Raw genomic sequence first — 21,473 nt, 5'->3', positions numbered from 1 at the left:
ATATCAGGCTTTGCCTTTAAACAGCGCAAAGGATGGCCGTTGCGAAAACCAAAGATAGCACAGAAAAAAGTGATCAGAATCATAACAAACCCGGAAGCGAAAAAGCGGAACGTAGGGCAGGGTGGTTCAGGGCTTTACCAGGATAGTTCCAACTTAAGAGTTTTGACCTCGAACGCCCCCATAGGGAAGTCCACAGCGACAGACGTGACGTGATCCATCCTGGCTCTCTTGTGGTCCAGGACAGTGATTTCGTCTTCCAAAAGGTTCACTTTGCAGCCATGTTAGCCTCTGGTTTGTGACTGGGAATTCTTAGCTTACCTTCAGTCGCCTTTACCACCGGTAGCGTCGTCACCACCTTTACCTTGGTCTTTCCTCCGTACGCTTCATAAAGCCTGAGAACGATAGACTTGTTCTTGGTGCCACTGCAGGAGGTGGGTCTGTGTCCGGCGGCGACCACAACGTCCGTATCGTCCTCTGCCCTCTTGATCGTATCAAGAACCACGTTATCAGCACCCTCGATCCAGATACTCTTCAAGAGGTCTTTGAGGCTGTCGAACTTCTCATCTTGGACGGGAACGTAGCGCAACCTCAACGGGTTGTTGAAGTTGTACCCGGCTCTGACAACCGCAGCTTGCGAGATACTCCCACGGTGAGGCAACATGGCGTAACGGAAGTGATGACGACCCATATCAGCATGTGCATCTGGCGCCTTAGGTGAACGAAGGAGTGAAAGACGCATGGTCGATCCATGAGTAGCGAAACCGTATTTGCTGTCGTTGAGGATTGAAAGTCCGTAACCATGTTCCGAAAGATCAGCCCACTTATGACAGACAACCTCGAACTTGGCCGCGTCCCAGCTGGTGTTAAAGTGCGTGGGTCTTTTGTTGATACCGAACTGGGTTTCGTAGCTGGCGGTGTCGCAGAGGATGTCAGTAGGGAATTCGACCTGTAGGAGCATATGAGCATCAAGTATCTCGGATGTCCTTCAAGCTCTTACCTTGAGGAAGCTACGGCTCTCCTGCCACTCCACCTCAACGTCAAAGCTGAGCATGGGCAATGCCTTCTCGAAGGTGGTCTTATGAGTGTAATCGGCACCGGACAACACTGCGTCCAGACTGATAGTTGTCTTGATCCAGGAGTGCTCGCTGATCTTGCTTTCTACGAGAAGAGATGCGCGGAGGGGACCCTCTTCGACGATCGTTGTCTTGCACTCATCGAGATACGTGCGGGGACCAGTCAAATGGTAAACTTCGACATCCCAAGCATCCCAGTACAGCGGTCTACCAGAGCAATCAGCATCAACGTTATAACCTCAAGCCTTTGGGCAACCTACTGGTCATCATAGATAACGTATCGTCCCGCCTTCCCGTCCTTGGCGACAACCTCGCGGTCCATTTCAACATCGTACAAACTGGTAACATGACCGTTTTCGACCTTCACGCGGAGGACACCGTTATTGAGCACAAAGATGCCCTTCTCCACCTCCTCAACTGTGATGTTGTCAGCTTACGTTTCAGCGAAATAACAGTCGGACTCACCAGTGACTTCTTTCGTGATCCCCTTCTGCTGCACCTCCTTCTTCTCCACCTTCGAGACACCCGTGCTCTCGGTGCTAAGAACGACATACTTCTTACCACTCTGCTGCTCAAAAACGACACTCTTGTCAACACTGGTAGCGATCTCCTCCTCAACCTCAACAACCTCAGTACGCGGCCAAGCGACGGTACTGACACCGGCGAGAGGAGTGTGTTTGCTCGGGTGAGACGACATGCCGAGGACCTTGAATGCAGACGCAAGCATCCTTTGACCGCGATCCCAGATCTGCGCATGGAATGCCGCTGCATCGTCAAACACCATCTCAATCGCCGACCCCGGAAGCACGTCATGGAACTGACATAGGCAAATCATCTGCCAACACTCATCAATCTCCTTCTTCGGGTATTCGTACTTTGAGTCATAAATCGTAGCCAGACTGTAAGTCTTTCGGTCAGCACAGCAATGTGTGAGTTAAACTCAGAAAACCTCAACACCTACCTTGCGAAGAACTCAACATCCCTCAACAAGAACTCACTCAACCTATTCCCCTTCTTCGTCTTCGCTTGACTCGTGTATGTCCCGCGATGCAACTCAAAATACAACTCACCGACCCAATTCGGCAACGTCTTGCCCTCCTCCGTTCTCTTCTCCAACCTCTCATAGAACTGGTCCACAGACCCACCCATAGAAACGCGAGGAAGACGGCCAACGGTGTCGGATACTCCACGGCAACGACGGAGTTTTTCGAGCATTTGGGCGAGAGGGCCGCCGCCGCCATCGCCGTTACCGAAGACGAGGAGAGAGGAGGGGTCTTCGCCTTTGTTCTTGTGTTGCGTGACAGAGCGAATGAGGTCGCCAACTGTGAAAGCCTATCAGCAATGACGTCAAACGACGTACAAAGGGTCTTCACCATGCGCTTGAGCATTATACGTCTCCGACGGTGTCATATGACACAAAACCTGAGACCTGTACGATGTCAATCAGCAACCATCTTTGTCTGACAACTGCGCATCGTACCCATCAATCCCAACCCAATTAAAGCTCGTATACACAAACTTATTAATATTATTCCAACTCAACTTCTGCGTAAAGAAATACTTCATCCCACTCAACCGACACAACTGCGGCAACTGACTCGAATACCCAAACGTATCCGGGAGCCAGAAAACTTTACACCGAATCCCAAACTCTTTTTCGAAGAAGCGTTGGCCGAGGAGGAATTGGCGACAGAGGGATTCGCCGCTTGGCATGTTTGTGTCACATTCGACCCAGGTGCCGCCAATGGGGGTGAATGCGCCAGAGTGGATGGTCTCGCGGAGGTGGTGGTAGAGGCCGCCGGGGCTGGAGTGGTCTTCTTTGAGCCAGGCGTATTGTTGGGCGGAGGAGGCGGTGAAGCGGTGTTCGGGGTACCTCTTGATCAAGTCGATCTGTGTGGACCAAGAACGAGCAATCTGTTCGCGACATCAGCACATACACTCAAAAGAAGTACGTAGACGTTCCGAACCTTCCGACGTGTCTCAGCGAACGGCCAAAGCCAGGCAGTATCAATATGACAATGCCCAATCCCAAACACAAGCGGCTCCCCCTTCCCCTCCCCCCTATACACCTCAGCTCCATCAACGCCCCCACCCAAAAACTCCCTCGCAACCTCCCTACACTCCTCCAAACACTCCTTCTTCCCCCTCCTAAACGTCCCCAAAATCTTCGTAGCAACACCCAACGCCTTCTCCCCCTCCCACCCTCCCAATTCGCGCGCACAATCCGCGATAATGGTGTAATCCCAGAACAGGCGCCATGCGGTCATGTTTGGGACTACGATGTCTGCGGTGCGGAGTTCGAAGTAGCGGTTTGGGTCGGGAGGGGAGATTTGGTCGCCGCAGGGGACGCCGAACATGCCGTTCATTGCGGCTTCGATGTAGATGATGCGTTCGGTGGAAGTGGGGGAGGAGGAGGAGGACCACCAGGCTTCGGGGAGGATGAATTCGACGCGGCGATCGCCGCCGCCGCCGCCAGTTAGACCTGGATAATGGAGTCAGGAGGATTTATGCGGATGTGTTGGGAGGAGGTGCGTACCTTGGAGCATAAGACCCTCGGGGGTGAATACCGCACCTTCGCCTTCACAGTCAAAGTGCAGCTCGAGGTGCTGGTCAGCGGCTGGGTGCCGCAAGATTTGATCCAAGTTGCGAAGGGTGATACGGAACCAGTGAGTTGACTGTGTGAATGCGGATCAGTTGCCGTTCGTGTTGGACGAGGAAAGGGAGGAGTAGGGATAGGGACGACTCACCCAACTTGGACCGAAACGCTCTCCCTTACGCGCCTTGCGCCATTCAGCACGCCTGTGAGTCCAGTTAGCCCAGTCCTGTGCAGACCCGTTCGCGTTTGACACACTTCATCGCCTCATCAAACGACGGTCTACTCTCCCTCTCCCGCCCCACCCCCACAAACGGCGCACTCCAAACCTCCAACTCGATATATTTCTCCTCATCACTCCTGAAATCATACATCATCGCCGGGAGGTTGCAGTCTTCGAATTGACCTCCATTGGCGGTGAAGGCACGGAGATGGTCGATGTCGAGGTTGTGGATCTTGGGGAAGGAGGGGTTGGGGGCGAAGGAGTGGGTTGGGTAGGCGGAGGAGGATGGATTAAAGCGTTCACCGCCCATGTTGACTTTGGATGATTGGTTGAATGGACGTGGTGGTGACTTTGAATGATTTGGGTTGTGGAGCCGACCAGCCGCCGTGCGGTACCCCGCGCGCGCACCGCTGCAGTCATGCGCTTCCTTGACGATGCTTGAGCCTGTGACGTCCCGTGCTTCTCTCGGTCAGGTCTATAAATGGTCCATTCATATCTTATGAACGGGTTGTTTATAGATCTGGTCAAGACACCCAACACGCTTTCCCGTAGTTTGTCTTTTCCCACGGTCTTGTAAACGGTAAGCTTAAGAAGGAATCTCGGGGTTCGCGCATGCAAGGTTTAACTTAGAAGTGGTTGGTGTAATGTCGGTTTTCTTAGTAGTAACAGGGTTGAAGATGGTGTAGTGTTTTGCTTGCGCCTTAGTTAGGTTAGCTTAGAACATCGTGCCGGTCAAAGTCACTTGACTGCACCATGCCAAGTCTTCAAGTATCCTAAGTTCCATCACCAAACGAGAGTAACAATACAGACGTTCGATCTCTATGAGCCAGCTCATTAAGTATTGATGCTGGACCGATCTATTGCCCCGTCAAACGGAAGCGGGGTTGGCGGCTGCATGTACCCGCAGTCGCCACACTCTGCACCAGCTGATTGACTACCGCTCCTTCGCGCAACCCGCCTATAGATGAGGCCCATCACCGGAATGGAGTGCTATAGGCATGGTGTAGTGTTTGGCCTCGCGCTCCACTCATGCAAATGCATGCACGGTCACTCGATGTGCTGAACCCGTCAACATCGCGGCAGTCAAGTCGTGATTTCCAACTCGGGTTTTCTGCGACATACCACTTACAGAAGGTCACGGCGGAGGAGTGTTGTATCTACGACACGGTTATGAAGGACCTGAGACAACGTTCACGGCATCCTTACAAGAGACACGAACTCATTGATATACGCCAAAGGAAGTCCGTCTATACTGGTTTTACATCCGGAATTGTCCTGTAGTTTTGTCGTATTGTTGTGGTTACGGTGGCAACGAAGGCTCCGACACGGCGCTAAGGCAAGATGATTAAGGGCCGTGTTGGAGGTCTCGCGTATGGCGGTCTGGATACTTTGATAATGTGAGAATGCGACGGGCGGCGAAACTGAGTGCATTCATTCGGGTGATTATTTGGATCTTGGTGATTTTGGTGGGTGAGCCGGATGCGGTGAAGGGGGATGGGCCGGGGAATGGTTCCCACGCGCGTACGTTTGCGGAAACAACTGGGATGCACGAATACAGAGGAATGTGATTACAGGATGGGTGTTTTCCCTGTTTAAGAATCTTATGAGACCGTTTGAATTAAAGTCAGGTGGATTGAAGTGGAGTTGTCGGTGGGTGGACAGCAACCACGGGCTCACCGGCGTGAGTCAAGCCGGATCGGATATACTTCACAGTGGTCGATGTTACTTTATATGAGAATATACATATCGTTTTACTAGTTTATTTGGTAGTTCATAAGGCACTCGTTGACGTTGTCGGAGGGCCACCCACGTAACGGCACCACCGGTCCGAGAAATCCGGATCCATACTCGGGCGAGAAGCTGAATCCTTGCTCCAATGGATATATCATGATCATCTGGGCATCTCCACAGTTATTGTGGATGGGGTATACACGAGTAACCGAGGATTTGACCAAAATCATTCGCAGGATGTCTAGGGGTACTGACGAACGGCGTAAAGGCAAATCGCGACCGGAGAATACATTTCACGGAACCTCAATACCTCCCAACGCGTGCTTTACCTATATCCATTTTCCCTACCTCGTCCCTGCCCCCGGCCTTTCCTGCGATGAATAATTTTTCACCGTCTCTATATACACGAATTATATAAGGGAAAGACGGCGAAGAAATCGTGTCAAACTTCTGGAATTTCGACAACAGGTCATATGGCTATCAGAGGTGTCGAGCAAATATCGACCTCAAACGACGCCGTTTCGACGGGGTGAGTGCGATCCCACGGTCTACACCGGATTTGACGGGTTTGCTCGTTTTCAAACTCTCCCTCCTTACCAAACTACGAAACACACACACACACACAAACTAAAGCAAAGCAAAACTCAAAATGGCTTTCTCTATCGAGGCCGCTGCCTTTGAGTACGCGGACAACCTCGCCGATTGTGGTGCCTCTACTACGGAACACTCTACCGTTGAGGTCGCCCGGGCTGAGAACGAATCTCCCATCGAGATCAAGTTCCCCGAGTTCTCCACTCCTGAACTCACTCTCTCCGAGTCCGAGCCTATCGACTCTGACTTCCTCACTGGTCCCATTCGACCTCCGCTGCCGTCTCCCTCATTCCTCCCGGGTTTCCTCCTCCTCCTCTCCTTACGGCCTCCTTCAGTATTTTTTATCCTCTTGCATTGCTACTAACGTAGTACGTCTCCGACTGCCTCATCCGGGAGGTTATCGACTGGGTCCAAAATCTGGCCAGTCGGTTACATCCGAGTGGAGTGTTCGATTTATGAGCTATTTTTAATAAACGCATGCGTGGAGGTAAGGATATTATTGGTAAGTAATCAGAACCTTAATCGCTTGTTATCGTACACTCACGTCTGGCGGTCCGCTATAGCTAGTCCCACAGATATCACGCATTTGCTTTCGTAATATCTTCCACATACTGCACTACTCCAACACCCTTGTCGTCACTTTCGATATCCATCATCTCAGTCGCGGACGGACTTGTCGTCCTTGTCACGACTGCCACCTTCGCGGCTGGTCCGTCAAACAAGATCGACAGTTCCTCCAAGGTCGGCCCCTTTGTCTCGGGGTAAAAGAGGTAGATGATCGTCAATTCGCATGCCAACCAAACGTCATACACGATGTAGAACTTCCAACCCAGGTTGCTGAGACCAATTGGGTTGACGAACTGGTTGAATGCACTCCCGGCGCGGGAGAAAATCTGCGTGATGGCAACGCCCTTTGCACGAGTGACGAATGGAAAGACCTCGGTCACGTAAATGTAGGTGAGTGGCATCATAAGGTTGTATGCTGGATAATACAAGAAAATCATAGCGACGACGGCGCCGGCTGCGTGGTGGTTGAAAGTCTGCGCATACACCGCACTCGCAATCGTCCAACATACGAAGAAGAACGTCATGGCGGCATAAGAGCTCATGTATTGCGTACGTCTGCCCATGTACTTTGTCATGAACGATCCCGTAACACCAGTGATGAAGTTCCAGCACATGAGACCGAGGTTGATGACGTTCTGGTCGTGCTTGGCAGTGATGCCGACAGTAGCGAGCACTTTCGAAAGATAGTAGCTGACCAAGCCGTTCCCAGACCACTGCGAGAAGAGGCCGACGCACGCCGCGATGAGGACTCTGCGGCGGTTTCCGCGGGTTTGAAGGAGTTCGACCCACTTTCGCTTGGAGGACTCTACCTCGAGCTTGATCGTCTCTTGAATCTCGGCAAACTCGGCGGCGACAAATGCGGAGCTGCGATCACCTTCAGCGTGGTACTTGACGAGAATTTCGAACGCTTCTTCGGAGCGACCCTTCGAAACGAGCCAACGCGGACTCTCCGGGAGCCACCAAATGAAGATCAACTGAAGAATAGACGGTGCACCCTGGAGAACCGAAGGCAATCTCCAGGACCAGTTGTTTGGAATGTTGTACGTGCCGAGCGTGACGCCGGCTGCGATGATTGCACCTACGTACCAACTTTCATTGAAGAGACCCGTTAGGACGGCGCGTTCCTTAGGGTACGCGAGCTCAACGATGAGCTGAGATGCACCGGAGATCGCGAACGGAATGCCCATGCCGAGAATCACTCGAGAGATGACGAACATGGCGATGTTGATTGAGACGGTCTGGATGATGACGCCAATGAGGAGGATGACGGAACCGACCATGATGGAGACCTTCCGACCAAAGCGATCATTGGTCCACGGCACGAAAGGAACAGCGAGGACTGCACCGATAGAAAACGCGGCTGTCATGACACCAAGGATTGCGCCTTGCGGGTGACCAAAGTAGTCGATCCAAGGTTGCACGGCCTGCAAGCCATTCAAGACTGACCCGTCATATCCAGAGGTCATCTCAACGCCAAGGGCGGCTGGGACGAGGCAGAAATAGAGGTTGCGGAGGCTGCGCTTGCGGTACCAGGGCACGGTGTCCAAGCCCAGCAGGTAGTTGACCTGGGAACGCTCCGCGAGGTCTGCAGCGGTGTCTTTGGTCGCCATATCCGCTTTTAAGGTATCTCGAACTGACGTTGGAGACTATTGGAATGGCTTCTCCTGGCTTTATAGCCAAGCTGATCTGGTGGAGAACATTTGCAACCAGAGTGGGTCCGTCGCACAAACCTGATTTAGCCGGCGATATGAAGACATACTGCGGGGGTCTTGAAGGTCAGCTGAAGCTTAATTCCGGTTGAATCGACTTCTCGTACTCCCCAGATTCGAATTTCTCGGTACGAAATAAAGTCACATTGGCGCGCGACCCCACACACTACACCTCGGCAGAGAGTGCTCCGTGCGCCTCCAAGTCTTTCATTCTTTTCCGGCGCCGCAGCGGAGACGTATAACCAGGATGTGGGGTCAATGAGGAGGCACTTGCGTCATCAAGGATTTGAGTAAAGAGCTTCAGGCAACGATTGTCCGGTTAAACGTCTGGACCGGCGACCGTAGAGTATACTCGCTCGCCCCGCAGGCTATTTGGCCGGCTAATGGATTCCATATCGCTATCGATCCGGTTAGTACAGGCGCTGCTGGGGTCATGATTGAATCATATAAGAGCTCAGTCGTGCTCGGCGATGACTTCCTCAGCACAACGGCCGTCAACAACCAACATTCGCCATGTCACCTTCAGCTCTCAAACCTCGATTCCTTCGCGTGGAGGGGACCGATATCGTGAACAGCGATGGAGAACGCGTGATCCTCAAAGGAGTATGCCAACTCCTCCTCTTGGCGTTGATCTAGGCTGATAGTAACAAAAGGTAGCAACCGGTGGACACCTCAACATGGAGAACTTCATCACTGGATATCCCGGTCATGAACATGAACTTCGTGTCGCGATGCTCGAAGTCCTTGGCCAAGAAAAGTACGACTTCTTCTTCGACAAGTTCCTGGAGTACTTCTTTACCTCCTCTGATGCCAAGTTTCTAAAGTCCCTCGGCATGAACTGTCTTCGCATTCCGATCAACCACCGCCACTTTATGGACGACCGCAACCCGGGCGTGATCAAGGCGTCCGGTTTCAAGCTCGTTGATCGCATCGTGGACGCTTGTGCGGCTGAAGGTATCTATACCGTCCTTGACTTGCATACTTGCCCTGGTGGGCAAAATCAAGGCTGGCACTCCGACTCTGGGATCCACAAAGCCCTCTTCTGGGAGTTCAAGGACTTCCAAGACAGAGTTATCCAGCTGTGGACGGCGCTCGCTAAGCATTATGCTGACAACACTTGGATCGCTGGATACAACCCCATGAATGAACCTGGTGATCCGAAGCATTCTGATCTCCAGGAGTTCTATACTCGTGTGGAGAAGGCAATCCGCGAAGTTGATCCCAACCATATGCTATTCCTCGATGGTAACACCTACGCCATGGATTTTAGCGGCTTCGAGAAGGTGCTTCCTAACACCGTCTACGCCATTCATGACTACTCCAACATGGGTTTCCCTATGGGAGATGCGTACAAGGGGACTTCGGCGCAGAAGGAAATGCTGCAGAAACAGTTCGACCGCAAAGTTGAGTTCATGCACGAACACAAAGTAGCCGTATGGAATGGCGAATTTGGCCCGGTGTATGCCAGTCCAGAGGACGATAAGAACTTCGAGGAGATCAACCAACAGCGGTACGACCTTCTCGGCCAACAGCTATCCGTTTACCGGAAGGAGAATGTAAGCTGGAGTATTTGGACGTACAAGGACATTGGTTTCCAGGGCATGGTTTACACCGACCCCGGTTCACCTTACATCCGCCTTCTTAAGCCTCTTCTCGAGAAGAAGAAGAGGATGGGTCTCGATAAGTGGGGCAGAAACGACAAGTTCGTTGCTGATATCTATGAACCTGTGATGAAGCATCTGGAAGCCGAGATTCCGGATCATCTTCACAAGATCAGGTATCCGCACCACTGGGGTCTCCGCGTGCATGCTCACCGCGTTCTGCGGGAGATGCTGGTGTCGGAATACTTGGTTCAAGAATTTGCAGAGTACTTCAAAGACAAGTCTTTTGATGAGTTGGATGAACTCGCGGCTTCGTTCAGGTTGGAGAAATGTGTGAAGCGTGATGGTCTCAATAAAATCCTGGAGGCGGATGCAGAAATGACCAAGTGAATGTGCTGATGCTGGTTGTCTTGTGCGTGTATAGACAATTCTTTCTTTTTGTCGTATTGTCGATAGTGGGTATCACATATTTTTCTTCCTTCCCTAACCGACGCCTTACCTCCCCTCGATGATCCTCACAACATCCATCAAGGAACTCGCTGAAGTAGCCTCATAATCTTCTCCTCGCTGCATCCATATTGATCTCCATCCGGCAGTCCTTGCACCCTCGATGTCTTGCTCCTTGTCATCTCCGACATGGATGCACTCTGCCGGTACGATGTCTGTATCTCTCGTTCCTTCCATCACTGGTCGCACTTCATTTGCCTTATTCAAAGCAGCTTCGAAGATCGCTCCATGTGGCTTTTCATGGCCGACATCGTAAGATAGTGTCGTCAGGGCGAAGTATTTCGAAATACCGAGTGAGTCGAGGACGAGTGGGATTCGTGGATCGGAATTTGACATGACCCCGAGAACGACGAACGGATGTTCGCGGTGAAGGTACTTGAGAAGCGGCAGTGTATCGGTGTGTAACTTGTACCCCTCCGAGGACGAAAAACGGTGTAGAAGATCATGACCAAGTGCAACTGGCGGTTCCTTGCCATTCGCGTGAACGAACGTTCGATGGATCAACTCGTGCCACCATCCCTGCCATCCTCTCCAATCCTCGGATAATCCTGATTCGTCCTGACCGCGTCCATAATTGGGCCGTCGCTTGATAACGTGCTTGAAGGCAGTCTTGAAATGAGGCTTGAGTTCATCGGCGGAGATGTTGATGCCGTGCCTTTGAGCAGCCAAGGCGTATTGCTGCTGGATGGCAGGATAAGGATAGAAGAGGGTACCGAATGCATCGAAGGTGATTAGGCGAACGGGTGGGGGTCTGTGTCTGAAAGGAGATGGCATTTTGGGTGGTTTGCCGAGGCAATTGGAAATCCTTGGGGAGGCCCGAGGATCGAGGTGGGGGTGTGCGCAGTCTGTTGCTCAAGCGCGAGTCTACGTTACACGCACGTACGGCCTCAATTCACATTGCAAATGGCATCCCAGAATATCCAATCAATCGATCTATCGTCTCTTCCTTTCACATTTACCGAGCGGATCTTTCAACCAGTATTCTCTTTCACTCCTATCAGGAAGCTCATCCAGCTCCTCTACATCTGCAGCACCTCCTCTCTCGTCGCCTTGGCCATCGGCCTCAAGGCTCTCGGACTTCTCAGCGGTACTCCGCCACTTACTTCAGATGAGAAGGAGCGGGGACTACATCTTCTTGGACGTGACCAGACATATGGCCGACACGAGTTCGTCTCAACACCTGACGGTCAAAAGTTACACGTCGTCATTGCTGGACCAGAAGATGCGAAGGATACAATTCTTCTGATACATGGCTTTCCAGGTGCGTTCATGAGTCTTCCACAGTGGAGATCATATACTGACCCTGACAATCAGAATGCTGGTACATGTGGAGGACGACAATGCCTTGGCTTGTTGAACAAGGATATCGCGTGTGCGCAGTGAACATGGTACGAAATCTCGGTAAGCATTCGGAATTCAACTAACTAGCTTTATAGCGAGGCTATGCGCTCAGCTCCAAACCCGAAGGGTTCAAAGCGTATGAAGTACAACATCTCGTGAATGATATGGTCGCCGTTGTTGATTATCTCAACACGCCCAGGACACACGTCGTCGCACATGATTGGGGAGGTATCGTTGCATGGACCCTCCTTCACCAGCATCCCACTCGCATACAATCACTCACTATCATCAACTCACCACATCCACTCTGTTTCCGAAGAAACACGACTCCAAGCCAGTTGCTACGCTCATGGTACATCTACTCATTCCAGCCGCCATACCTGGCAGAGAAGCTCATGGTGGACTATTCATTTGACTTTGTGGAGGATAAGGATGCAAGGTTAGTATATCGGTCGAATGTCACGGATGAAGGCACGTTGACGGCAATGGTAAATTACTACCGAGCCTTTGCGCGAGGTAGAGAGATCAGGTTGCCGGAGTTGGGTGTCAATGGGCAGCGCGTGCCTCCCGTCATGGTGATTTGGGTGAGTCGACACCCTATCTGAGTGATGAGAGTGCTGATCAATGCGAACAGGGCGAAAACGACACGGCATTGGGATTGAAAGAGTCGTTGGCTGGCGTCGAGAAGTCCGTCGAAGGCGTCCAGGTACGACAGGTGAAGGGTCGCTCGCACTGGATCGTCGAGGAGGAAGACGGGAGATATGTTAAGGAAGTACTTGATCCATGGTTGAAGGAACATCACCGTTGAATTACTCTACTTATTTTTGCTTTCGATACCCCGAATATGCCTGTGGCGCAGTGACTGCGGCGAGACCCCCCTGCGCTGCGCGGCTGCAATTTGGTGAAGCACAGCGAGGAGCGAAGAGAGTCCGTGTCCCGCCAACAAACTCGTCAAAATGGTCGCTGAGTCCCGTAACCGCCGTATGTATTATCTGTGAGCTTTGGAGAGGCGATTACTGTCGATTTGAGGCCGATTTCGACCGGGATCATGGATGGATGTGTCGACGGAATTTTCGGTGCTCGACGGTGAAATACGGCCAAACTGGAACAGAACACCATGGAGATCGATTCGGCAAGACAGTGTGATACGAAGAATGCAAAAATTGCCGTTTCAAAGGGTCAGCGACGGCTTCTACCTCGAATTTGCGACATTGTTCACTTTCACCACCTCCCATACGCACCTCCTACATCCTGGTCCTCGGTCACATCATCTGCAGCAATCCCCTCTTCAAAGTCATGTTCCATGATGGCAGATGACTAACATGAATCACAGTCTACGTCAAGGGTCGTCACCTTTCTTACCAGCGTGGTAAGCGTAACACCAACCCTGACGTCTCCCTCATCAAGATCGAGGGTTGCGACACCAAGGAGGAGTCTCAGTTCTACCTCGGTAAGAGGATCGCCTACGTCTACAAGGCCAAGACCGAGATTAGGGGTACCAAGATCAGGGTTATCTGGGGGTGAGTTATACAGAGTGCTTGTTTGTGAATGGGTGTGCTGCAAAGGTTGAGCTGTGATCTGCGTCCTTTCGGTGATATCGTGGAGACGCTGCGAACCTGGTGTCATGAAATTGCGGACGACCATCTCACGGCTCAGCTCACAAGCAGCACACGCATTGCATCAAGTGCTTCTTCGCATCCGGAACAATGGCTAACAAGATAACAGTCGCGTCACCCGTCCTCACGGTAACTCCGGTCTCGTCCGTGCCAAGTTCAGGAACAACCTCCCTCCCCGTACTTTCGGTGCCTCTGTTCGCGTGATGTTGTACCCTTCTTCCATCTAAGCGACCAGTCAGGCGTTTAGTTCGGGATGATTGACAGCGGGTGGTGGATGTCTTTTTCATTTATCAGAAATTCACTTTTTTGACAGCGTTCGCCCACCCGCGGTGTTTCAGGTTTTCGATGATCAATGGCGTTTTCTTCCGGGCAAAGTACTTTGGGATACGGGGTTTCCGCTGGTCAGCAGGAATTGACGATAGATGTGAAAAACATGTCCTTTTGGCGGCCAAACCTTGTCCTTGTCCATCATTCTGCTTTGCTCTGTGTACGCGCGAGGCCGGTCCTGCCGTTGACACGAGTCCATCCATCTGCTCGAAGCATAACAACACGAATTCAAACATAGATTTACAAATGCGTTTTTCCCGTACTTTATCTCCCCATGGTGTAGATCACGTGTAAGTGTAAGGTGCTTGGCCCCCGACGTCGAGCAGCATCACCGAGGACAACTACACCACCAGGGCAGCAGGAATCACCGGTATCGTCATGGACGCTTTGGAAGCCATTCGCGAGGCTATCCCCTCGGGAGTAACTCCAACACTCCTGCCAGAAGGTGCGCCTGTCACCTCTGCTACAGATATCAGCCTGGGGCCCGACACCACCTTTCCGCTGACTGCGGCTACACGGTATCGCTCAAAGTCTGGTGAGCCATTCGACCTGCGCGCAGTCTGGTATGCATATGTCTGCAAAGATCTTGGTACTACAGAGTATATCCAAGGATGTTCGGAGTCAGATATTCGCAACCTAAACTTGTTTGAGAGGAAAGAGTTGGTTGGGTATCTGGATGGCAGTTTGGACGGGAGTGCGGTGGAAGGCTTACAAGACGGTTCATCAAAGGCAGAAGCACCGGCAGATCAGGACACCACTACAGCGGAAGCTTCCACCACATCAAACAATACAGCAGGCTCTGCCATGGAACCTATACCTCGCGACCACGAACGAGTTCTTACCAATCACAACCTCATCCTCCGTGGGACCAAACGCATAGATTTCTTTACCGGCATCGGTGACTACACCCAAGTTCTCAAGAAACCCAAGACATCATCTACGAATGGCGCTGCAGGAGGTAAGCCGGGCTCAGGTAATGCTTCTGCGGGTGCACCAAAACAACCGGTATCACGCAACAAGCAACCCATTATTATCATTCCATCATCGCCTTCTTCGCTGTTGACGATGCATAACATCAAGAGGTTCTTGGAGGAGGGTGTGTTTGTGCCACCAGAGGAGGCGGCACGAGAGAAGGGAGGTGATAGGGCGCCAGATCACATTAACGTCGTGCATCAGGGGATCAGGCTCAAGGGCAGACACGGAGAAGAGCGCATCAAGTTCTTGGTCGTTGACAGCGTGGAGAAATTCAAACCGGAGTACTGGGACCGTGTCGTCGCAGTCTTCACCACCGGCCAAAAATGGCAATTCGGTTCATACAGATGGACGGAACCCACACCGTTGTTCCAGAATACGCAGGGGTTGTGGGTTGCGTACTCGAATCAGCCGAATGACAATGTGAAGGCGTGGAATGTGAAGCAGTTTAGGTTGGATCAGAACAGGAGACATGGGGATCGTCAAGTTCAGCAGGCGCTTTGGAATACGATTGAGGGGTGGATGATTTCAAAGGGGTGGAATAAGTGAGAGTAATGACAAATATGGATTGAATGACGGATAAGATATTACGGACATCTCGGGATAGTATGATGTGCATGTGCGGGTGGTCCCATAGGAGCACACAAGGTCAAGCGTCGGCTATTCAGGGCTTTGACGGCTGATTAAAATCACTATTTGGAATGAATAAAACAGATGTTAAACTTCCGTCTCGTTCGTCTGCAGCCTTGTAATTTCAATGTACGTTTCATCCCAAGTTTGGTGTGAAGGTCGTGTGAGTTTCGGGGGTTGGACCTTCGCGTCGCTGTTTGCCTTGAATCGACCCAACTCACAACACCGCCCCCAAGTCCTAATCATCATACGACACCTATTCTCCCTTTTCTTGCCCTGCGTGACGACTTTGTCGTCCTTGCTATATTTATCATGTCCTGTCTGGTTGCTCCGCTTGATTCCGCACTCTGTCTGTTCACCGTGCCCGTGGGGGCACCTCCCAGGGATCCTAAACTCTCAAGGAGCAAGACTCGCCCGCAGCATTCGCCTGGTAGGAGAGAAATCAAGAATGCGAACGCCAGACGTCAGGAAGAATTGGAGCAATATATGCGTGGGAGGGCAGCAAAGGGGGGTGGGCAAACGCTCGATTATGAGACGGAGGTGAGCAAACACAACCTATGTATGCGTCTCGAGAGAAGTATTGCGGCCTAATCAAGAGCCTACAGAAGCAGGTGATCCCTGGAAGACGCCGCTCCGATGATTTGGTATGTGGCATGGCCGAGGGCAGAGCATACACACGGTCCTATATTAAAGTGCTGATGGACATGTGCCTATCCCCTCTTCTGGTTGCTAATGATGTTTCAAAAGGAGTCGGTACAATCCGAACGGACCCGAATTCGGTCTCCGAGACGCCTTTCCGACCTTCCACCCCGCAAGATGCTCGATGTACCCGCCGCCGTCGAGGAGGATGTCGAGGAGAAGGTCTCGGCTTTCGACCTTACGCCCCTGACAAGCAAGGGTCACAACCGTAATGCCTCCTCTATGTCTTTCATTCGTATCACTGAGTGGTTGCGTGGGAGCAAGTTGCGCGTTACTTGGGCTAGCTATGCTACGGTTGGGATGGTCGAAGGTGGCGTGACAGCAGCCAAGAAGAAGGTCGGTGGTACATTCAGAACACATGTGTCTAGGAAGAAGAGGCTTGAGGGAAGGGCAGACAAGCTCTATGCTACGTTTGAGAGTTGAACAACGTGAGTGGGAGTGGGCTTGATGACATGAATGACTATAATGGTTTTTAGGCAGAGGTTAGCTGTACGAATATATTGATTGATGGTCAAAACTGCTAAGAATATGGCTCAGCGGCATTCATAAACTTACGCACGGGAGAGAACCGCCCTTCATGTCTGAGCTTACGCCTTCCTAGCCAAAATCTCCGCAATCGAAGCGAGTTTGGCGATAGTCGCCTGGTGTTTCTCGGCCTATGGACGTGTCAGCATGGCTTTTTACTCCAATAACAAGGAAGCCTTACACGTTGACGATAGAAATCCTTGTACCCGCTCTCACGTTTCTCCCTGAGCGCCAACTCAGAATCCCTCACCTCCCTCTGGGCAACATCCCTCTTCTCACGCTCACACCTATCATCTTGATCCTGCCCGCGCTCCATAGTGAGGCGCTGAGCTTCGAGCTGCTGGTGAGCATCGAGATCTTGGATCAGGGCGTCGACGATCTTGGAGAGGACGGAGTTGGTGGAGGGCTCTTGAGGACTAGCCGGAATAATGGGCTGGACGTTGACCGCAGAGGGGACTGTGCTGTTATCTTCAGACTCGATGTCGCTGATGACTTCAACGTCGTACTGAACAGAGGATCAGCAAGTGTCATGGAAACGAAGAGTCAGGGTTCTAACCGTGGACATGCCGGCCAAGGTCGTTTGATTTCTTGGGAGTTGGGCTGTGTTGCAAGACCCAGGCAGCGGTCAGAAGTGACGGGGATTGATTGTCAGCAGTGACGTTCATTCACAGGCATGAACGATAAGGCGCGCACCCCGGCCCGCCCGGGTCGGCTGGCAACGTGTACGTGTGCTGTCCCGTGCTGTTCTCATGAGATGGAAGAGAATGAATGGTCAGTCTCAGCTGCTTGCAAGCTTCGTGAGTCCCTCTGTTCACGTCCATCGGGCCCGTACACTAGACCCGCGTTGGACTGCCGACGACAACATTGAGAAGCGTGCGCGTCCATCCATCCAGCGTCCATGGATACACCCGTGTCTAAGAGCTTAAAGAGAATGCACGTTGCTACGAGTACTGGCATTACACCGAGCAAGTCTCCGCGCCGGTTGTTTTCCGATATTTCGCGTTCGGATCCTTTGGAAGCGGATGTCTCTCAGGGCACGGTCGCTTCTCAATTGCCGCACCTTGAGTATGAAGACGCGTTGGAGGAGGAGAAGGCTATGCTGCTGCGCCAGTTGCGTGCCATTCGTGCCGAGATGGATGGTCTGAAGAACGAGCTTGCCCGGGTGGAGAGGGATGCGGAGGAGAGGAACAAGGATACAGGAATTGACAATCTTATGTACGTTATGTCGTACCTTCTGGAACCAGAGATACTGACATTTTGTACAGCGCTCAGCTATTGACATCCAACAATGCAACCGTCAGCCTTCCTACGCCAGCTCCCTCACCTTCCTCGACTACAGCCATCCCATCAGCTCGTCCCATTCTCGAATCAACGCAATCGCTACACAATATACAATTCGTCAAGTTTAGTTCCTCGGTAATCTCCACGAATCGCCGTAAACATGAGTTCGCGGGTCACGCCAGTAGCAAAACTGTTTGGTTTTCCGTTGCGATGACGGTGAACGAGGAGAACTACTCGGTGCTTGATCTGAACATCAAGATGTCGCCTTGGGCACGTGCAGAGATTGGGGAATACATTGATCGATGTTGCGAGGGGGGGAACGTTTCGAATGCGTTGTACGCAATTGCATCTTACGCGCATCTGGCCCAAAGACGATTGACGGTGTTCAACTCCGTCTACGACAAACTATGCGATCAGAAGCTAGTAAGCGCAAATAATGATATGATGAGACCAGTTCTGGGCACACCAATCTTACGCATCATCGGTCAGCCGGATATCGTCCTATCGTGGCACATCGACGCGGATACCCGTACAGGTGATGCTCGGTCGTCGATTACAGCAGATATCAGAGTACCTGAGGCATGGGAACGAGCAGACAACGGGAAGGATACGCTAAGGCAGTTTGGAGGTGTGTTTGAGCGATTGGTGGATAAGAGGGGGTTCGAGAAGGCTGCTGTGGCTGTCGTTGGGGTGTTTGGAGGTGCAGAAGAGGCAGTGCAAGGAGGGACGAAAGAGTAGGCATACTCCGAATACTACGTGTTGAGGGTCAAGGTAGATAAAACGGAACAAAAAGTGATTCCGCCCGGGATCGAACCGGGGACCTGCGCCGTGTTAAGGCGCCGCCATAACCAACTAGACCACGGAACCTGTTGGATGTCTTTGATCATCGCTCTAAAATAATATAGGTTGGTGTTTGGGCATGAACGTCAGCTGCGGCGACGAACTTTGAGTACGACCTGGCGGGTGATGGGTTTGCTTGGGACGAGAGGACGGGTCTGGGTATCGGAGTGCGAAACAGCTACGGAAATGGAGTTGCTAGAACGAAATACACAACAACAATGAGGGGGGGTGTAAGGGAGTCTGTCCTCCCCCAAATCGCGATGCAGGGGCTGCATATAGGTCGAAATGGACGGCAAGCATTCGATAGGCCAACAGTCGAGAGCATTCATTCAATAACCTCCAAGATGTTTTCATTCACAAGAGTACTCCGCAACGCAGAACACATCGCTACCACCGGCATTACCGGTCTTGCAGCTGTCGCCAAACCCCGCCCTGTCCTGCTCGAACACTACAAGAACACCCTCGCCGCCCTCTCCGAGCTGCCATCGCATGCCGTCTACAGACAAGCCACTGAGGCCCTGACAAAGCACCGTCAGAGTATCGTTGAGGCTACCGAGAGTGCCGACGAGATCGAGCAGAAGATTGGTGCTGGTTTGATTGAGGAGGTTATTCTTCAGGCGGAGACTGAGCTAAGCCTTGCTAAGAAGATGAAGGAGTGGAAGCCGTGCGTGTCGTCTTCATTATTGCGTGTCGTCAGAGTGCTAACATATCCTGCAGATGGGAGGCTCTGGAGGAGCCAGCACCGAAGGGTCAGTGGGAGTACTTTGAGAAGAAGTAAGATGGACAAAAGCGAAGCATGTGCAGAAGAATATAAGATAGGACGTGGAATTAATATCAGAATCGCCTCATGTTCTCCTCGCCGCCCAAAGCATGATATGACGTTTGGATGAGACTTGCGCCTGAAACGGCTGGTTTGTCACCACTGGCTTCCCAGAAGAAAGCGCCGCCAAGTCCTTCTTGTCTGATCCAGTCGCATTTCCTTTGAGTTGTGACGGGAATGTCATAGCTCATCCACTCGCCCTTTGCGCCATCATAACTTCCTCCAGCGCAGCACGGTTCGTCGTGCCACTCGTATGCACCATCCAACGGGAGTTTGTTGTACGGAAAAGTGCCCTCTTCGCCACTGCACGAACTGTATTTCTGTGCAGGACCAGTGACACCTAGGAAGGCACGGCTGTAAAGCGGTAAACCGAGCACAAGCTTGTGTGCGGGAACGCCCTTCCGTTTCATATAAGCAACGCCCTGTGATCCACTCGCCTCTTTATCCGAATGACTGTGTAACTGTGCGTGATGTCCCGATTGTGGGGCCCATGGACCACTCATGTCGTATGCCATGACGTTAATGTAGTCGAGTATACCCCGGGCTTCATCTAGAGGAATATGTTGTAGTGCCCACTGGCCGATTGGTAAAGCGGTAGTGAGCAGGTAGTCAGGCGTTGGTAACACCTCTCGCAGAGCTTTCAAGAGGTTGATGTAGGCTCGGCCTTCCTCGGCGTTGGACGGGTGTTCCCAGTCCACGTCTATGCCGTCCAGTGACCATCGATCCACCAACTCCCGCGCTGACCGTACCAGATTCTGCACCATGCTGGTGTTTCTGCACACTGCAGCGAAAGGGCTGCTGCCTTCACCTCCTCCACCCAGACTGAGGATCACCTTCAAGTGAGGATATTGCTGCTTCAGCCGTTGAAACGAGCCAAGACAACCCCCATCCGCTCCATCAACATTCATCTGGACATCGGCCCCCTCATCACTCAGATATACACTACCATCCTCCGGTCGAATCCGTACAAATGCATAGAACACATGTGTGATCTTCGACAGATCAAGTGAGGCTGGGGTGCAGCCCTTATACACTGTCCAGTTGGCGTAGTAGATCGCGTTTATGTATGGTCGATCGACTTTTGGTTTTGTTCTGAAAGGGATCGGAGGGGCGGCTCGTTTGAAGAAGGACATGTTTGGAAGGATGGTGGTGGAATGGGGAGTTTGTTGAGACCGAGGGGACGTGTGGGGCTGTGTACGTCAACGTCACGGGTACAACCCTTTGTCAGGATGCGTGTTAACTGCCATATATGCATTGTCGGTAGACATTGTGCTCCATGAAAAGTGAATGAGAAACGAGTTTGGGTTAGTAGGTTCCAGGTCTTCTAAGGAGTAGCAGAACCGGACGTGCCCAGCGAGGTACCGGTGTTAACACTTGCTCGGCACTTAGGTCAGTTGTCAAGCGGTTACGACTGTGAGCAGGAAGGCTTGAGGGTCGTGAAGCCTTATACTGGACGAACACGGCTCATAGTAACCTCATCCACCTTAACGGACAGCGCGAATATACAATGTAAATGGAATATCAACCCAGACTGCTCGTGACAGACACCGTATGAAGTTCGTCAGGGTAACAGGTTGAGACTCCTCTTACAAAAATCAGCCTCAGACCCGCAACAGGTGACTAGGAGTCATCTACAATGAAAGTCACCCAGGTGACCCCGATGTTCTCACGGGCATGAATCCGTTATTGTATTACAAAAAACCAAAATCTCTTCATCCATCAGGTTCCGTGGTCTAGTTGGTTATGGCGGCGCCTTAACACGGCGCAGGTCCCCGGTTCGATCCCGGGCGGAATCACTTTCTTTTGCGTTTTGTCGTCATGAACCAC

The 21,473-nt window shown here is 52.0% G+C and overlaps 12 protein-coding genes and 2 non-coding genes across 14 annotated transcripts; 8 read left to right on the top strand and 6 right to left on the bottom strand.

Moving 5' to 3' along the window:
- Positions 1-134: 134 nt before the first annotated feature.
- On the bottom strand, positions 135-4,199 carry SAICODRAFT_58229 (alpha-mannosidase; the record flags this gene model as incomplete). The annotated part of the gene is made up of 12 exons (XM_019169592.1): positions 135-268; positions 319-946; positions 998-1,280; positions 1,334-1,505; positions 1,599-1,972; positions 2,035-2,395; positions 2,447-2,502; positions 2,554-2,987; positions 3,041-3,555; positions 3,610-3,748; positions 3,821-3,872; positions 3,925-4,199. 12 exons carry the CDS (start codon positions 4,197-4,199, stop codon positions 135-137), a joined length of 3,423 nt encoding a protein of 1,140 aa, XP_019023527.1.
- Positions 4,200-6,571: 2,372 nt separating this feature from the next.
- HXT2 (general substrate transporter) lies at positions 6,572-8,388 on the bottom strand (the record flags this gene model as incomplete). The annotated part of the gene is made up of 2 exons (XM_019168444.1): positions 6,572-6,628; positions 6,919-8,388. The coding sequence occupies 2 exons, from the start codon at positions 8,386-8,388 to the stop codon at positions 6,572-6,574; spliced, it is 1,527 nt and encodes a 508-aa protein (XP_019023526.1).
- Positions 8,389-9,164: 776 nt separating this feature from the next.
- On the top strand, positions 9,165-10,478 carry EGC1 (glycoside hydrolase; the record flags this gene model as incomplete). Its single annotated transcript, XM_019166909.1, has 1 exon — positions 9,165-10,478. The coding sequence occupies one exon, from the start codon at positions 9,165-9,167 to the stop codon at positions 10,476-10,478; it is 1,314 nt and encodes a 437-aa protein (XP_019023525.1).
- Positions 10,479-10,652: 174 nt separating this feature from the next.
- SAICODRAFT_50497 (HAD-superfamily hydrolase) lies at positions 10,653-11,348 on the bottom strand (the record flags this gene model as incomplete). Its single annotated transcript, XM_019169000.1, has 1 exon — positions 10,653-11,348. A coding segment is annotated over one exon (696 nt), but the record flags the coding sequence as incomplete, so codon positions are not given.
- Positions 11,349-11,480: 132 nt separating this feature from the next.
- On the top strand, positions 11,481-12,828 carry SAICODRAFT_30833 (alpha/beta-hydrolase). Its single transcript, XM_019167771.1, has 4 exons — positions 11,481-11,856; positions 11,910-11,983; positions 12,032-12,520; positions 12,571-12,828. Exons 1-4 carry the CDS (start codon positions 11,499-11,501, stop codon positions 12,742-12,744), a joined length of 1,095 nt encoding a protein of 364 aa, XP_019023523.1. The 5' UTR covers positions 11,481-11,498; the 3' UTR covers positions 12,745-12,828.
- Positions 12,829-13,262: 434 nt separating this feature from the next.
- SAICODRAFT_58250 (60S ribosomal protein L33) lies at positions 13,263-13,779 on the top strand (the record flags this gene model as incomplete). Its single annotated transcript, XM_019169595.1, has 2 exons — positions 13,263-13,456; positions 13,662-13,779. Coding segments are annotated over 2 exons (312 nt in total), but the record flags the coding sequence as incomplete, so codon positions are not given.
- A 422-nt stretch (positions 13,780-14,201) lies between these two features.
- On the top strand, positions 14,202-15,678 carry SAICODRAFT_134990 (CDC73-domain-containing protein). The gene has a single exon (XM_019165456.1). The coding sequence runs from the start codon at positions 14,258-14,260 to the stop codon at positions 15,398-15,400; it is 1,143 nt and encodes a 380-aa protein (XP_019023521.1). The 5' UTR covers positions 14,202-14,257; the 3' UTR covers positions 15,401-15,678.
- Positions 15,679-15,793: 115 nt separating this feature from the next.
- On the top strand, positions 15,794-16,794 carry SAICODRAFT_71957 (uncharacterized protein; the record flags this gene model as incomplete). The annotated part of the gene is made up of 3 exons (XM_019170727.1): positions 15,794-16,021; positions 16,078-16,125; positions 16,229-16,794. 3 exons carry the CDS (start codon positions 15,794-15,796, stop codon positions 16,601-16,603), a joined length of 651 nt encoding a protein of 216 aa, XP_019023520.1. The 3' UTR covers positions 16,604-16,794.
- SAICODRAFT_30829 (uncharacterized protein) lies at positions 16,756-17,376 on the bottom strand. Its single transcript, XM_019167770.1, has 3 exons — positions 17,262-17,376; positions 16,887-17,210; positions 16,756-16,836 (listed from the first exon to the last, which is right to left on the bottom strand). The coding sequence occupies exons 1-3, from the start codon at positions 17,268-17,270 to the stop codon at positions 16,768-16,770; spliced, it is 402 nt and encodes a 133-aa protein (XP_019023519.1). The 5' UTR covers positions 17,271-17,376; the 3' UTR covers positions 16,756-16,767.
- A 227-nt stretch (positions 17,377-17,603) lies between these two features.
- On the top strand, positions 17,604-18,724 carry SAICODRAFT_26073 (uncharacterized protein; the record flags this gene model as incomplete). The annotated part of the gene is made up of 2 exons (XM_019166908.1): positions 17,604-17,920; positions 17,971-18,724. The coding sequence occupies 2 exons, from the start codon at positions 17,604-17,606 to the stop codon at positions 18,722-18,724; spliced, it is 1,071 nt and encodes a 356-aa protein (XP_019023518.1).
- A 55-nt stretch (positions 18,725-18,779) lies between these two features.
- SAICODRAFT_t95 lies at positions 18,780-18,853 on the bottom strand. The gene has a single exon. It is a non-coding gene; the product is annotated as a tRNA-Val (tRNA).
- Positions 18,854-19,134: 281 nt separating this feature from the next.
- SAICODRAFT_30828 (uncharacterized protein) lies at positions 19,135-19,636 on the top strand. The gene is made up of 2 exons (XM_019167769.1): positions 19,135-19,490; positions 19,544-19,636. The coding sequence occupies exons 1-2, from the start codon at positions 19,171-19,173 to the stop codon at positions 19,602-19,604; spliced, it is 381 nt and encodes a 126-aa protein (XP_019023517.1). The 5' UTR covers positions 19,135-19,170; the 3' UTR covers positions 19,605-19,636.
- Positions 19,637-19,660: 24 nt separating this feature from the next.
- Positions 19,661-20,779, bottom strand: SAICODRAFT_35790 (chitinase; the record flags this gene model as incomplete). Its single annotated transcript, XM_019168443.1, has 1 exon — positions 19,661-20,779. One exon carries the CDS (start codon positions 20,777-20,779, stop codon positions 19,661-19,663), a length of 1,119 nt encoding a protein of 372 aa, XP_019023516.1.
- A 589-nt stretch (positions 20,780-21,368) lies between these two features.
- On the top strand, positions 21,369-21,442 carry SAICODRAFT_t96. Its single transcript has one exon. It is a non-coding gene; the product is annotated as a tRNA-Val (tRNA).
- Positions 21,443-21,473: the final 31 nt, after the last annotated feature.

This window comes from Saitoella complicata (assembly GCF_001661265.1).
Source record: "Saitoella complicata NRRL Y-17804 unplaced genomic scaffold SAICOscaffold_15, whole genome shotgun sequence".
NCBI classification, from domain to species: Eukaryota; Fungi; Ascomycota; class Saitoellomycetes; order Saitoellales; family Saitoellaceae; genus Saitoella; species Saitoella complicata.
The sequence above is the reverse complement of the archived record's forward strand: the minus strand, read 5'-3'. Positions and strand labels throughout refer to the sequence as shown.